Here is a 17,225-nt window from a genome sequence, read left to right as displayed (position 1 = left end):
CATGTCTATTGTAATCTTTATTTTTTCTATTTTAAAATTAGAGTATTTTGTCTCCCTGAGTGTTTTGCCTGTATGTATACAGATCCTTTGGAACTGGTGTTACAGGTGGCTGTGAGCCGTTACGTGGGTGCTGGGAACCAAATGAGTCCTCTGCATGAACAGCTCATGCTCTCAACCACTCAGCCGTCTCTTCAGCCTCCTATCCTCTAATTTATTCTTTGGATTCTTTCTGGTTATAGGTTATTTTGGCTAAAGGTTTTTCATGTTCTAAGGTTTCTGTTTGCTTATTTGTTTTTGTTTTGTTTTGTTTTTTAGAATTAGTTCTTCATTTCATTGATTCTTTGTATTCTATTTTTAAAATTTTTATTTCACTAATTTTAGCCCTTGGTTTAATCATTTCCATCTACTCTTTTTTTAGGTTTCTTTATTTTCTTCTGCAGTTTTTAGGTGTATAATTAAGTTACTGATATGAAATTTCTCCGGTTCTTTTTATGTAGGCACTTAATGCTGTAAACTTGGTACTGTGTTCATGATTTCCCATAGATTTAAATATGTTGTATTTTCATTCTATGTAGACAGTTTTTAATTTCCTTTGGTTTCTCCCTGATCTAATCATCATTTAGTAGTGTGGGAGTCTTGTTTTGTTTCGTTTTGTTTTTAGTTTCCATGAGTTTGTGTACTATTTGTTCTTTCTGTGGTTGATATCTAGCTTTATTATTTTGTGATCAGACAAAAATAAAAGGTGTCATTTAACTCTTCTTATCTTTTTAAAGACTTGCTTAGTGTTCTAATATGTAGCCAGTTTTGGAGAAAGTTCCATGGGCTGTGGAAAAAGTGTGCAACTTTTTGGTGTTTGGGGCTAATGTTCGGTAAATGTCTGATTTGATTTATAATGTCATTCATCTCTCAAGTTTCTCTGTTTAATTTCTGTCTAGATGACCTGCCTATTGGTGAGAGTATAAAAACACTGAGTAATAAAAACACTGTCACTGTGTTGGGGTCAATCTGCGATGTTACATCTAATAATGGCTATTTTATGAAATTAGCTTTCCATGTGTTTGGCACGCAAATGTTTAGAATTATAATCTCCTCTTGGTGGATTTTTTTCTTTAATACATATGAAATGTTCTGCCCTAGCTCTTCTGGCTAGTTTTGGTTAGAAATCTATGCCTGCCTGTTTCTTAGTTCTATTTGTTTGGACTAAAATCCCCAATTCTTTTACCCGAGGGTAGTATCTGTCCTTGATAGTGGTGTGTTTCTTGGAAGCAACATGAAGATGGATTCCTTTTCTCTAAACCAATTTGTTAGTGTGTGTTGTGCCTTTTTATTAAGGAACCAAGAATATCAATATCAAGTTATTAATTGTTTTTTAATTCCTCCTATTTTTTTTGTAGTGGTGTGGCTTTTTTTAATGCTTCTTTTGTTTTACTGTTCTTGAATTATTTATTCCTGTATCCATTTGGGAGTGTTTAATTTTCTCTTTAGACTTCAGTGAGATTAGCCAGACCCATAATCTATATGTGATGTCTAATCTTAGTTGTTAACTTGACTGCATCTGGAGTCAACTAAAACCTAAGTAGCTAGGCATATCTTAAAAGGATTTTTTTTTTAATCGGATTGTTTGAAGTTGGAAGATTTACCCTAAATCTTGATGTCAAACACATACCCTAAATCTGGGCCATACCTTCTCGTAGCAGACCAGATAAAAAGACATGGAAAAAGGAAGATTTTGCTTTTTGCCTGCCTGCCTGCCCTTACTTTGGCTGGCAACTTCATCTCTCCTGCTGCTGAAACATGTCTTCACTGGCATTAAAACCTGCTTCTTCAAGATTCCAAGATAGACCAAAGATCAGCTGAACAACTACTGGATTCTTGGGAAATAGCCACTGTTAGACTTCTTACACCACAGCCTTTAAGCCACTCTAATAAATGTCATATACATATATATATATACATATATATATACACATTTTAAAGTATATATTAAATTAAAATAGAAAACTATACATTCTAATATATCTATACATACATACACACACACACACACACACATATATATATATATATATATATATATATATTCATTCCATCAGTTCTATTTCTCCAAGGAAACCTGACTAGTACAGATTGTGGTACCAGGAGTGGTTCTACAAAAAAAAAAAAAAGAATTATGAAGAATTATAAAGATGAATTTTTTTTTCAACTTGCTGGCACCTTCAGTTACTGGAACCTCCCAGAAGCTAGAAGAGCACTAAAAATACATGCTATGAACTATCTGAGGAATGTGCTGAGATGTACATTTGCTTATTCTGATTGAACTATTGGGAAGAAGAAGGAATTTGGGTACTCTGTGCATAGAACTTTGACAATTTGTGGAAAAAGAAGGAAAACAGCAGTGTAGTCTGGTTGCTTCTAGCACCTCTGGATAGATTAACAAAAGGAACAAGAAGAGCTTCCTGATAAAGTTGGCCAGCTTCTAGTATACAGTGAGCAGGGAGACAGCGAGCTGTGAAATGATGCTCCGGAGGCACATAAACAATCTGACGGTTGCTAAGTGTGCCTTGGAGTCTCCTCTCCAGCAGCCACAGAGCTCCGGTTACAGAAAATCACACTGAAGCCGTCATTATAAGAATGGCTGAATAACAAGGAAAATTCAAACCCTTGTCGGAGGGTGTGGATTGGTAAGGAACTGGATCCTGTAACTTGAGATGGAGGTGTAGGAGGACCTTACAGAGCTGAGGGCTTTGAACTCTCAGATTCTGAAGGGTTTATCTCACTGGAGGAAGCAGTCTGACTACCCCTAGCAGAGGATTCATATCTACCCTGACCTCCTGCAATGTAATATTGCCCTTTCTGCCTTTGCCTGAGGGAATTAATTTTTCTTTGTCTCTGAACCAGCAGTGACTTTCCCTGAAGGAGAAGCCATGCAAGACAATACTGTTATCCCTCAGGGCCCAACAATAGTTGCCTCTAGACCTGCAGCCAGACCTAAGGCTAAGCAGGCTCCTGGAGGGGAGGTAGGAAGTGTAGTTTATGAGGTATGAGAAGAGGAAAAGAAAAAAGGTGTCAGGGGATGGGGAGATGACTCAGTGGTTAAGAGCACTGGCTGATCTTCAAGAAGACCCGGGTTCAATTCCCACCACCCACATGGCAGCTCACAACTGTCTGTAACTCCAGTTCCAGAGGATCTGACACCCTCATACGTGCAGGCAAAACACCCATGCTCATGAAATTTTAAAAAATAAGTAAATAAAGGTATCAATACCTTGATCATATGTCTCTTCCAAAAAAAAAAATATCGAAAATATCACACCGGTCCACTACATTGATGACATTATGCTGATTGTTCCAAGTGCACATTAGGTAGCAACCACTTTTGACAACACATATGCACCTCAGAGGACGGGAAAGAAACCCAACCAAAATTCAAGGGCCTTCTGTATCTCGGTGAAATTTCCAGAAGTCCTGCTAGTAGTATGAGGCATACAGAGGTGTTCCTTCCAAGGTGAAGGATAAGTTGTTGCACGTGGCCCTCCCACCACCAAGAAAGAAACACAGCGTTTAGTGTGGCCTACTTGGATTCTGGAGAAAGCATATACCTCACTTAGGTGTGTGACTTTGGTCCTTACACTACGGACAAGGAAAGCTGGCAGCTTTGAGTGCGGCCTGGAACGGGAAACGGCTCTTCAACATGTCCAGGCTGCTCTACTACTTGGACCATATGATCCAGCAGACCCGGAGGCACTTCTTGGAACCTTTAACAGATGAATAGTTGAGTCACAGAGGAGAGTTCTGTTTCTCCACACTCTGTGCATCTCAGTGAACTTCTGTATAGTTAGAGAAACCATTCTGAAAGTGGGGAGCTTCACGTTAGATTTATGCATTCCCTATCAATTACATTGTGTGCATGTATCCACCAGCCCCAACCCTCAAAAAATGAAAGAAAGGAAAAAAAATCAATGAAAGATTTGATAAAACTAGAAAAACAACAACAAAAAACAATAGCCAGAGCAATTCGAAGGAGTAAGCATTACTTCGAGAAGCAGTGCAACACCTAACCACAAATTAAACTACAGAGCTAGAGTGATAAAGACTGCCTGGTACTGTCCTACAAAACAGGGCTGGAGAGGCAGTCAGCACTTGCTGGTCTTCCAGAGGACCCGGGTTCAGTTACCAGCACCCACTTGGCATCTCACAACTATCTGTAACTCCAACCCCAGGGGACCAGACACCTGCTTCTCCACTCTGCAGGCCCCTGGTCTGCATGTGATATGAAGGCATATATATAGGCAGAACACCCATACACATACTTACAAAAAAAAAGATTAAATAGACAGGTATTAATGAAATAGATAAAAGGACCCAGAAATAAAACACAAAGCTATGCCCACTTAAGTTTTTATAAAGGGGTAAGAAACTATTGTGCCCAGATCCGGAGACCCCAAAAGACCACCAAGGAGCTGATTCCATTCCAAATGCATGAAGGTTGTTTTATTCAGACTCCAGCAGGGGCTCAGAACTGTCACCAGGACTGACTGCAGCAGACCAGGACTGAGAGCTCCAAATCAGCAGGGTTTTTATTGGGGCTACAACGAGGTTTGGGGAATTCCAAACTGGCAGTTTTGTGATTGACTGATACTTAGCAAATATCAGATGATAAAACTAGATTGATTGTGTCCTGCGGCCCAAACCCTGAATGTTTTACTCAACCTATTGTAAAGAACACCTGGGTAAATTCCAGGTATTCACTGATTAGCTGTTGCTAGGGGTGATTAAATATGGTTAAATATTACTAGAGGTGAGTGGTCGAAGCACATTTTTGTAGGTTTTCTCCTTTTTTGAAACTGGAATTCATGCCCAGGCCTTTTACCCTTAGGGTGGAGTTTCTTTTTCAGAAATGGGGTTACACAGGCCTCACAAAACATGCACTCGGGGAGAGGGAAGAAAGCCTATTCAACAACTGGTGCCCACAAAATCTGTCTACCTTGAGGAGAATGAAGTAGGATTCATATCTTTCAACACTTGTCAAAAGTCAGTTAAAAATAGATCGAAGACTTTAATGTAAAACCTGAAATACTAAGACTACGAGATGAAACCATAGGGAGCACTCTTCGAGACGGTGGGTTGACAGAACTTGCAAATAGAAGTTCTTTTATAGCACAGGAACCGGCTCCAAGCATCAATAGCAACTAACTGGGCCTGTTTGAGATGAAAAGGCAAAGAAAATACAGCAAAGAAAACTACCAGCAAAGCTGACAGATAAGAAAACCGCCAACCCACAAGTGGGCTAATGAAATAATAGACACTTTTCAAAAGGAGAAACACAGGCGGCCAATGACTATTTTTTAAAAGTGTTTGATATCCTGAGCCATCAAGAAGATGCAAATTAAAACTGTGTTTGAGATACCATCTTACCTCAGTGAGAATGGCCCTTATCAACAAATTTAACAACAAATGTCGGAGACAATATGGAGAATGGGGAACCATATTCGACCCTGGTGGGGATGCAAGTTAGTACAGTCATTATGGTTCCTTTAAAACTTAAAAATAGAACTACCATATGACCATCTACCTGGGCATATATTCATAGAACTCTACGTCATATCACAGAGACATATGCATATTCATGTTTATGGCTGCTTTATTCATTATAGCAAAGGGTAGGAATCAACCTCATTGTCTGTCAAGCAGATGGATAGGTCATGAAAGCACGCTACCAATATAAACTGGAATACTAACAGCTCTAGAGGAAAATGAAATCACAGAAGCTTCATGAAGATGAGTGGACTTGGAGTGTACGATGTTGAGCGAGTTCACTCAGTCTCAGGAAGAAACACGAGAACTGTATGTTCTCCTTCAAACGTAGAGCCTGGCCTGTAATGTATAGACGCAGACATGGAGATAGATGATATAAATACATATGCATAGATGTAAACAAATGCACACGTAGATACAGTATAATAAAAAAAAGAGAACCAGAAAGAGTAAATATTAGGTGATGAAGAAACTCAGGTGATGAGCACATGAGTCATGAAATAACTTAATAACAATTGCTGTTTATTTGGATAGTTTGCTCAGCGGTTAAGAGCACGTGTTGCTCCTACAGATGACCCGGATTCAATTCCCAGCACCCACTTGGTGGTTTACAACTATACCTAACTCCAGTCCTACGAGATCTGATGCTGTTTTGGCCTTTGGTGCACAGATATACATGCAAGAAAAATATTCATGTAAAACAATAAATAAATGTGAAACTTTGTGAAATAATCATTATTATTGGTAATTGATATTGGTATTCAATTAGTATCGTAGGTGGTGTGGACAAAGGCAGACAAGAAGCTTGATCAGTGCTGAGAGCCCCGATTTTCAGTGTGAATGGAGAGGCTCTGAGACAGGAGGCCTTAGACAGAAATCCCATCGTCCTGAATTTGAATTTGAAATATTCCAGGAAAGTACGTTGCATTCTAGCTCCATCCCCTGAAAGAGTTTATGCACACCCGCTAACCACTGGTACTGAGCTTCTGTTGGACCGAGGCCTCTAAACTGGCTCAATTTGGCACATCCATGGCTCCATCAAGACATGACTGGTTGAACTACGGAGCAAGAAAATGAGCATAGCAAGCTCATTTGTTACACTGAAAGCAAGAAGTTACCAGAAAGCTGTAGAGCTGTGTTTAGAGAACAGAGACCCAGTCCAAGAAGCTTGCAGTGGCCGAAATGGAAGAAGTTGATCACCCAGAAGGACTGAAGTGCATCGATATGTTTAAATCCAAGAATTCAAGTAATAAAAAGTCTTAGTAAAACCGAAACCTTCTGTTGTCATGTTTGGTAGATGATTGAGAAGCAGTGGGTTTTTAATAGGGACACTGGAAAGAAACTTGTTTTCCCAAGTATGAATTACACTGAAGCATAACCAAATAATTGATATGGGAAACTTTCTCGGTATTCAAACTAACAAAATAAGCCTTAAAAAAATGTTGGCTTCCACTGTCACCCTTGTGAAAAGTCCTAAATAAATGGACTCCAGAAAACATCACTAATCATTACCAGTATCACAAAAAGAGGGACAGGCTCCGCAGAATTAGCCACTACTGCCTAAGGAGCTGGGCTGAGAAGAAAATGAGATGTCACTGCAGCTGAGCCTCGAGAACTCCACAAGTGGCATTACAAGAATGTGGTCTGTGGAATTCAGACTCCGAGAAACTATAAGACAAACAAACCAGAATATTCATCAAAAACGGAAATTGCAAGAAAAGGTCAAAAGAGAGATTACGAGAAACTGGAAAGGCCTGTTAACCAGTTGCAGTACAGCATTCGGTGCTGTTTTTCACATATATTTTATAAACATGTGTTTAAGAACACAGAGTTTGCTGTGACATTGTGCCTCCTAGAAATGTCGGAAGCTACATCCGTACAGTCTCACCAACATGACTCCCCAAATGTTAGCTGAACAAGGATGACGCCAAAAGACATGATAGCATGGTTGGGGGAAAGCTCACAGGGCCTCAACCCTTCACAAAGAATTGCAGACAACTAAAAGAGTGGTGGGGGCAGGAGAAGTCATCTTCCTCAGCCAGGAGAGAGCACACCCTAGTTGTCCAATACCAAATGGTCAGCCCTGAAAACATACACACAAGTAGCATTGCACTGACTGAGAAGCTTGTATTTATGTATTTAGAAATATATATCTGCATAGACACACACACACACACACACACACACACACACACACACACACACACTACAACCATTAATGAAAAAAGAGGCCAGGAATTTGAAAACAAACAAGGAAAATCTTGGAAGGAAGAGGACAGGAAGTTGAGGAGGTGGGGCGGATCTGGTAGGAGAAGGTGGATTTAGAGGAGGGAATATGATCAAAATACATTGTATGAAATTCTCAAGGAATTAAGCGCTTGTTAAAAAGATTAAAGAAATGGGTGCTTAATAAGTAGCTCTCTGGTTATTCATTCAGATGGGCACAGTGCTGCCGTTGACTGGCGAAACTGAAACATGTTTCTTCTTGCTTAGCCACAGAGGATCAAATGATTGTGACGACCTGGTTAACGCAAACGCAGCATTATTTCTGTTTCTGGTTACTGTTTCATCCTGATGCTACTGATGTGTTGGAAAGAACAGGCTTGCTAGACTTCATTATCTTAGTTCAAAGCCTCTGTGGCGAAGAACAACACGCCTTCCACCCAGACACTCAATCTGCTGTCTGTTCCAGATAGCGGAACTCGTGGCGGCTGAATTCTTCGATCAAGGAGACAGAGAGAGAAAAGAACTCAACATCGAGCCTGCTGTAAGTGTCCGGTTTTGTTGGTGAGAACCGTTAGCCACATTTTAAAGTTATAGACTTGTTTTAGAGTGGTTCTTACTGTGTACATCAGGCTAGTCTCAATCATGCAATCCCTTTCCCTCAGCCTCTTGGAGCTGGGATTGCCAGCATGTGACCACACTTGGCTAAAGTGTATACTGCTTCTTACTACTTCTATGAAATCTCTCCTTGGGAATGCAGCTTCTCATTTTACTTTTTAACACATTCTTTCTTTTTAGAAGAATTACACATGCTGATTACAGAAGCAAAAACAAGCTAGGAAGACGAAAATTGCTTACACATCAGGCCCAGATTTTTCTTGTAGTTTGTTTTCTCCACTTTAATGTCATAAGCCACTTTTACTCTAATATGATCTTTGGTGTATATGGATCATAATTACATGAAATAAATGCAGCCACAACTTAATTTACATTCTTTGCTCTAATATTTGCCATGTTCATCGCTACAAACGTGATGAACATTGACTTTCTGTGTTAGTTTGTGAAGACAAATTCCTAGAAGGCAACAGTGACTTCAAAAGAGTGTTTGATACATACTGCCTTTAAATACAAAGATATTGATCTCAAATGTGAGAAAATGGTTCTTCTCAAGCCATTTATTTGTTTTAGTTTCTTACTTCTCTTTGTAGGGTTTGGAGTGTGTGTGTGTGTGTGTGTGTGTGTGTGTGTGTGTGTGTGTGTGTCTGTGTGTGTGTGTACACACATGTATATGTATATAGTATTAGATGATAATTATCAGATTCACCTTTTTCGTCTTCTTATCACTGATTTATCTCTTTACAGCCAACCTTTTCTGTGTACTTTGAATAAATGTGGATCTGTCTGTGTATGTTTGCAGGATCTAATGAACAGGGAGAAGAAAAATAAAATCCCAAGTATGCAAGTTGGGTTCATAGATGCCATCTGCCTGCAGCTCTATGAGGTATTTACGGGGAAAATGCTAGATTGCTAAAGTTAGATTATATGATGAATTGTATCTGAAGTACATTGAAGAGATTAACACTAGATGCATATTTTTTTGCTTCCAAGTCAAAAAAAGCCATAATTATCACTGGTATTGTTTCTTTTTGCTGGCGAATGTGACGTGTGTAGAGAATGAGGGATACATTTCACATTTGCTGTTTCACAAAGGCATTGACTCACTCCATGTATAAATATCTACCGAGTGCCTAGGGTGTGCTGGACACCAATACACTAATTTTGGTGATGCTAAGAGGCACGTGCTGTTGCTGTCCTTGGGGGTATATTCCTGCACTTCCTGCATACTCTGTCTTAGCATTATCTCTCTAGAGTCTAATTTTAGCCTAAGTACAAAAAAACAGTCACCGAACTTTTTATTTTCACTGTCATATTGTGGCTTAGATATTGTTAAGGGGATTTTTCTGAGGACTTTTTAAAAGGAGGAGGTTACAGGAGTATGGGCTCCAATTTCCATCCTTCTGCCAGTTTCACCTCTTGGCTTTTTGTAGCTTTTGTTGTTGTAGCAAAAAAAGATTCTTCTAATGTTCAATGTACTGGTTTAGATGTTTATTATCCCAGTACAGGAAGGAGATGCTGTCTTTGTTTCTAAAAGTTCAAATGGATTTAAGTTTTATTTATTTGAGAAATCAGCCTGTAGCTATTATAAAAACGTTAAGACCAGACAAAAACAAAGATTTCTAATCCAGATGTTGCAGATTCAGTAATTGGATGTGTAGAGTTCGTCTTCCACGGAGAGAGAATATATCGCCCCAGATATGTATGTAGTCAGTGCAGAGCCCATTTGAGAGCTCAGTTCCCATCCTTAGTCCAGGGTAGGGTTATCTTTGTCAGTGTTCTATTATGTAAAGAGACACCACCAAGAAAAATCTTATAAAGGAAAGCATTTAACTGGGTGATTGATTACAGTTTCAGAGGTTTAGTCCACGATCGTCCTTGCCAGAAGCAGACTTGCATCGTATTTGAATAGTTAAGAAGTAGTTGAGAGCTACATCCTGATCCACAGGCATTGGGGAGGGAGTGGAGGAAGGGAGAGAAAAGAAAAGAGAGAGAGAAAATGAAAGAAACTGGTCCTGGTTCTTGGCTTTTGAAACCTCAAAGCCCACTCCCAGTGACACACTTTCTTCAACAAGGCCACACCTCCTAGTCCTTCTCAAATAGTGACACTTCCTGGTGACTAAGCATTTAAATAGATGGGCCTATAGAGGCTATTCTTTTTTTAATTAAATTTTTATTTTTTATATTAATTACAGTTAATTTACTTTGTATCCCAGCTGTAGCCCCCTCCCTCATTCCCTTCTCCAAGTCCACTGATAGGGGAGGTCCTCCTCCCCTTCCATTTGACCATAGCCTATCAGGTCTCATCAGGACTGGCTGCCATGTCTTCCTTTGTGGCCTGGCAAGGCTGCTCCCCCCTCTGGGGGGGGTGTCAAAGAGCCAGCCACTGAGTTCATGTCAGAGACAGTCCCTATTCTCCTTACTGGAGAACCCACTTGGATACTGAACTGTAGAAGCTATTCTTATCCAAACCACCAAAAGCAGGTTTAATAAATAATCTTGCTCGTGAGGATGGAGGGGAAGATAGAACAGAAGGCACAGCTGCCTCCCCACGCTCTGCAGTTTCCTCCTTTGTGGAGGATTTCATCCTCAGAAGCTGGGAGCAGTGTTCTAGGCACCCTCAAGCCTCCTTTGTATGACAGACACTTTCCCTGCTGGTTAAGTAAAGAGCTTTTCTCAGTTGAGGATACCCATGGCTCTTGAGTTTTCCCATCTCTGCAATCAGAAAATACTGTAATCAGAAGAGCCTTTCTAGATTGCACTCCGTTGTGTAGTTTGTGTAAGCACTCTTTATGCTGTTGGGAATCCATATGATCTTATAAGGTAGTTTTGCTTTTATCATGAAAGTAGTATGCTCTCACTGCAGATCAAACAGAAAGTCCTGGAAAGCAAACTGGAAGATAAAATCTCTCATAGTCTGACGAGTCAGAGACAGCTACTGATGTCAGTGTATGCGCCATAAGATATTTTCATATCATTCAACAAAAATTGATTTTTTTAAATCCATGATATAAGCATACATAGCTGCATGTCAGATGTGAGCCTGAGGCGTTTGTAATGATCATAAGATACTTAGAAAATATTACTAAGCCTTGTTGGGTATTTGTCATTTCTGTATCACGAAGTAAGCTACAGCAAATGTCCTTAGCTAAACAGCACTATGCTTGGTGAATAATAATGAAATCTTGCAGGGAAAAGTGCCTTGTATAAAACCAGCCTGTGGGAAAACATGGGTGCAGCTTCCCGTGGCCCTCACGTGCCAGCTTGCATCAACCGTAGATCCACACAAGTAGCCCCCACACCCCAGTGCTTATGTGTTTCTGAGATTCATTTTGATTCTTAATTCTGTGTATGTCTTTGTGTGGGTGTGTGCACAGGAGCACAGGTGTCCCCAGAGGCCAGAGGCAGTGGACCCTCTGGAGTGCTGGGCAGCTGTGCGGCACCTGACATGAATCCTGGGAACCAAACTGCATACAGGAGCAGTATGCTCATTGCTGCCAGGCCGTCATTTGACCCCAGAGTCCCCATCGAGCCCCCTCAGTGTTATTTGAAATGCCCATGCTCAGTTTGTCCCTACACAGGCCTCCTTAGCTGTCTAGCTCGAGGGGAGTCACTCTGTGTGTGTTTCTAGGACTTTTGAGAATGCCAGCTATGGGGCTGCTTGTGTAATGATGTAATGTGGCCCTTGGTGGCAAGCCCGAGGCCGAAGCTGCCGTCTAGTTGTCGCCTTTCTTTTTCTTAGGCCCTGACCCATGTATCAAAGGACTGCTTGCCCTTGCTGGATGGCTGCAGGAAGAACAGACAGAAGTGGCAGGCCCTTGCGGAGCAGCAGGAGAAGACACTGATGAATGGGGAGAACAGCCAGGCCAAGCGGGACTGACAGCCTCCCTCACGCGCAAACTGCCACGGCCTGATTTTGGCAAACACTGTGCAAGTTTTGTGTGTGCTATTTTGGTTTTGCACAGCTTTTGAGAGCATAGCACGACATGGTTTAGAGACCGCTACCTATTTTCTGTACTTTTTTTGTTTTACGCCACTGAAGTGAAATGATTAGCCATACTTACTCTTAACACGTTAATAAGAATGGTGTGAGTGGCAGTCCCACACTCAGCTTGATTTTGCTTGGAGGCTGTAAATAACTGGCCTTTGTGTTTCTTAGTCACCAGTCTTTCAAACAGGTTAGGAATCTTTCTCAAAAGTGGGCTAGAGGCAGCTTGAATCCATTCTGAGACATTTCAGGCCACCAAGAGATGAACGCTGACCGAGTGAATTTTAGGGAGAAATCAATATAAACTTGTCAGGAGTGCCTTAACAGAGTTAAGATGTTGTGAAACAAAATGTGGTGTCTAGCTGTTCTGCCCTTTCTGTGATGGGGAGAACTTGCGCTCTCACCCATCTGTGTGATGGGGCAAATTTAAATGGCAACCCATCCGTGCAGCAGCCTTTCAGCATGCAGTATAGGCACCCCACCCAAAGCCCGGGACCAGACGAACCTCCCCCACACACACACACACTGACTGTCCCAACAGAGAGGGTATGACAGATGTGGGAGGGCCCTGGGTAACCCTCATCCCAGAGAAACATTTCCCTGGGAGATCTTTCTGGAAATCTACATTTTAAATACTGAAAACTTTAACAACTATTTTATTTTATTTTACTTTTCATCTCCTTAATTCAACAATTTAAGTTTCAACAGATCAGTGGTCACAGCAGCACTTGCCTGAAGTCAGACATGACAACAAACAGGAGGGTGCAAAACTGGCCTCTGTTTTCCTGTCAACTGAAATTCACAAGAAAAATAAATAATTATATAAGTAGCAGAGGTTTGTTGTCTCCAATAGGGAGGCCAAACAACGAATTCAGAGGAACAGTGTGAGGAAAACTTCCTGACTGAGTAAAATAACATTCAGTATTGGAAGTAGATAATGAATCACATTGAGCAGCTGGATTAGAGGAGGAATTATCTGTTCCAAATGTGCAGAAATGTTTGACTTTGGGGAGAATTAAAGGGATTTGATTTATTAATTTCCACCCTTTCCCATGTCCTCCCAAAAGGGATAAAATATTTGGTCTAGGTTTCTAACATTAATTCGAGTTAAAATGGGTTCTTTTCCGTTTCCTCTTTGCTTGAAATTCGACATGTTTGTTTTAGAGCCTGTGTGTGTATATTTGATTGTGGCTTTGATCTTACGCAGATATGAAGAGGCAAAGCAGGTTATGCTAGCACTGCTTCGTACTGGTAACGGCCAGTCCAGGGAACTGTCGCCCAATGCTAAATGTATTGTTGTTGTAATACCTGTACTTTTCAGAATATTATTTTATTTTTACTTCTTGTCATATGGATGAAACCTGTAAGGTTGCCTCAAATGCACTGGTGTGTAAATTACACAGACTGTCATTAATAATAGTCATGTCAGCATACCGAATACACCTATGGACAAGTAACATAATTCCTGAGTAGAGACACTGCTTAGAGGACATTCTGTAAGCCCCGCGCTGCGCCCTGCACATTGTGCCTGAGCAGTTACGCTAAAATGCAGTCAAATACATTCGTAGTTTCTCCACGCTCCTCTGACTTCAGCCGCTGAGAGTATTTTTAAAGATGACAGATTATCTGTGGAGGACTTGTCTGGATATTAACCAGCGAGAGGCCATATGTAGATTGCAAATTCTCTTGTTTTGCTTTAGGTAGTGGTTTGTTTTACATACTAGCGTAGGCATTAAGATAGGAAAAGCAGTGCCATGACAATTCTATTTTATTGCTGGATATTTTAGTTCATACAGAGGAGAATATTGTTTTATTAAAATCATTTTTATTTTATAGAAAAACCATTCCATACATGGATTTCTGTCTGTGGTACAAGAACACAAGTCATAATTTTTGTTCTTATGTGAATATTCCCTTTTGTAGTGTCCACTCAAGTTAGCATGTATTTATCACGTTATCGTATTATAATTTCTCTCTCATGCTGCCATATATTGGCAGTGCCCACAGTGTATGTGACTAGACTGTGTGTGTGACTAATTGCTTGGCTGGCTGTACTAAAATAGTATGATAATAACATTTCATCTTAATTTTCATTCAGAACAATCCCCGTGTTTTGCTAACTTGTCTGTAAAGTTTTCTAATCTTGCATGTTTAGATTTGCCTTTGCCGGGCGTGATGCTTGTGAATGTGTATAAGTCACTTGACCTTTGCACCTAACAAAGCTGCATTTCTCATGCAGTTAGGTTTGGACAAAGCCTGTGTTTCAGGGGACTGTCCCAGAAGACAGCCAACTCTTGATCCTTCCTTATGGGCCTTTGAGACCACTGTCGGAAAACGGGGTATTAAAGTAGAGTGACCTCATCACAAGGATCATTTCTTATATTGAGTTCCTTAGTCAGAAAACAAACACATTTAATCCACTCCACACAGACCTGGGTCGGAGCATAAACCCAAAATGATGCTTCCTCACTGGTTGCTTAATTATGAAAAAGAGTTTCTTTTAGTTGTAGCATGGAGGTAAGGATATATATGAAAATGGACTGGAAATACTGGCTTCTCGGGGGAACTTGAGTCACAGCTCTTGCCTACCAGTAAAGTGCCTTTATTCTCAGAATGTGTGAGGCTTGGCACCTATTACATTTCCAAACTTCCTGGGTTCCTCACTGTATGACACTCCTAAACCTTATCAGGTAGGCGGTATGGCCTTTCTCTTTAACCTGATTTAAGATGAGAAAAGATGAAATGTCGCCTTGCTCTCCTGTAAACAGCTGTTTCAAATAAGGATTGAGTTACTCATTATCGCCCACGCATCAGCCCACCCCTTATTGAATCCTCTCCTCATGTTAGGGGCAGTGCCCAGCTGCTGAGACACAGTAACTCCAAGGGGCTCTCGGGCCGCAGACGAGATGACTAAGAGCATCGTTTCTCATTCCGCCAGCTCAACATGCAATTAAAGAGGGCTTTCTGTCACTTTCCTCTTCATCTGTAACATACAGACTATGAAGCATATGTCCGTGGACACTCTGTCTTGCTGTCAGCATGGATCATTTAACTTGCTGATAGCTTTAAGAATACCTTATGTAAGGAGTCATGCCTTCCATGACATAGATCATGGTTCCATATTCCAGTCAGGGAGACAGAAATCAGACTTCTCATGGACTGCAGATTTGGACCCTTTCTGCCCTCTCGCAGAGAGCAAAGAAGGCAGTATTAAAGCTTACCTCACCCTTCCACATTCTTATCAAAAGCCTGTGTAGACACGTCTTGAATGTCATTGAAAGTGATGTAAATAGCTGAAAATATAAATTTCTATGACAGTTTAAGAACTCTAATGAACCATCACTCGACACTGTTGATATCTATTTGTATTCTTATGTCTTTCCAATATATCTGAAGAGATGCATAGTTTCTGGCACTATTTTTATACTAGCAGAAGAGTTGCTATATAAATTATGTTTTGTTGTGAAGTTGTTTAAAATGGTTGAAATGTTGGTTTCTTTCCTTTCCTGTCCCCGCACTGTAAACCATTTCCAATGATCCTTCTGTGAGAGGGTCACTCTCCAGAAGCACACGCCCGCCCACCCCGGTCCCTGTGGAATCAGATACGGTCAAGGTGGGTTTTCATTGTGTGAAGTCACCATGTTGTCCGTTGTGTTCTTTGTTTGCAGTGCTGTAAAAATAAAACGAATGAACAAGAACTGAATGCGTTGTGGTTATCAGGGGACTCGGAGGGTTCAGACTGAGGAAATGGGTTCAGAGAGTTAAGAGGCTGGAGATCAGACCTGGGGAGAGCAAGGGTGAGGGGGCAAAGGCCTGTAGAGAAAAGAGAGACTGAAGATGGGAGTATCTCAAGGACAAGCTGGAGACCTGAGTCAGGGTAGGTTCCTGGGAGGATATGAGGGGGACTCAAGCAGAGATGCCTAGTAGCAGAGGCCATAGAGATGGAAGAGGACACCCACTAACAAGACTAGCCTCCTAGCAGAGAGAGGGGAACACCAACCCACCCACAAAAACTTCTACCAAAATTGACCCTGCCTACAAGATTTGTAGGGATAAAGTTTGTCCTCTGAGGACCCTGGGTAAGATGATCATTCCTCACTCAGAAAGGCAAATGGGACAGATGAACATTGGAAGAAGAGGGAGAAAACGGAACAGGACCGGAGCCTACCGCAGAGAGACTCTGAAAGACTATCCAGCAAGGTATCAAAGCAGATGCTGAGACTCATAGCCAAACTTTGGGCAGAGTACAGGGAATCCTGTGAAAGAAGGGGGAGAGGAAAGAAAGACCTGGAGAGGACAGGAGCTCCACAAGGAGAGCAACAGAACCAAAAAATCTGGGCACAGGGATCTTTTCTGAGACTGATACTCCAACTAAGGACCAGGCATGGAGATAACCTAGAACCCCTGCACATACGTAGCCCATGACAGCTCAGTCTCCAAGTGGGTTCCCTAGTAATGGGAACTGTGACTGTCTCTGACATAAACTCAGTGGCTGGTTCTTTAAACACCTCCCCTTAAGAGGGGAGCAGCCTTACCAGGCCACAGAGGAAGACAATGCAGCCAGTTCTGAGGAGACCTGATATACTAGGGTCAGAAGGAAGGGGAGGAGGACTTCCCCTATCAGTGGACTTGGGGAGGGGAATAGAAGGAGATGAGGCAGGGCGCTATAGCTTGGATATAAAGTGAGTAAACTGTAATCAATACAAAATAAATTAATTTAAAAAATATTGTCCTCTGAGAGGTTCTACCCAACAGTGCCTCAGAACAGATGCTGAAGCTCACAGCCAAAAATAGGGAGTCTTGTGGAAAAGCGGGAAGAAAGAGAAAAGGACCTGGAGGTAACAGAGGCTCCACAAGAAGATCA

The 17,225-nt window shown here is 41.2% G+C and overlaps 1 protein-coding gene across 2 annotated transcripts in view; it reads left to right on the top strand.

The window, feature by feature from the left end:
- Nucleotides 1-16,059, top strand: part of Pde5a (phosphodiesterase 5A) — a 119,103-nt gene extending 103,044 nt beyond the window's left edge. For both annotated transcript variants that reach the window (XM_060392801.1, XM_060392802.1), the window contains exons 19-21: nucleotides 8,228-8,302; nucleotides 9,176-9,259; nucleotides 12,116-16,059. In XM_060392801.1, the coding sequence (XP_060248784.1) occupies nucleotides 8,228-8,302; nucleotides 9,176-9,259; nucleotides 12,116-12,253 (297 nt within the window). In that variant the 3' untranslated portion in view covers nucleotides 12,254-16,059. The remainder of the gene's footprint in view (nucleotides 1-8,227; nucleotides 8,303-9,175; nucleotides 9,260-12,115) is intronic.
- The last annotated feature ends 1,166 nt before the right edge of the window (nucleotides 16,060-17,225 follow it).

The sequence above is a fragment of the Meriones unguiculatus genome, chromosome 10 (assembly GCF_030254825.1).
Source record: "Meriones unguiculatus strain TT.TT164.6M chromosome 10, Bangor_MerUng_6.1, whole genome shotgun sequence".
Lineage (NCBI taxonomy): Eukaryota > Metazoa > Chordata > Mammalia > Rodentia > Muridae > Meriones > Meriones unguiculatus.
Note: the sequence above shows the minus strand (reverse complement) of the source record. Positions and strands in the feature narration are given on the sequence as shown.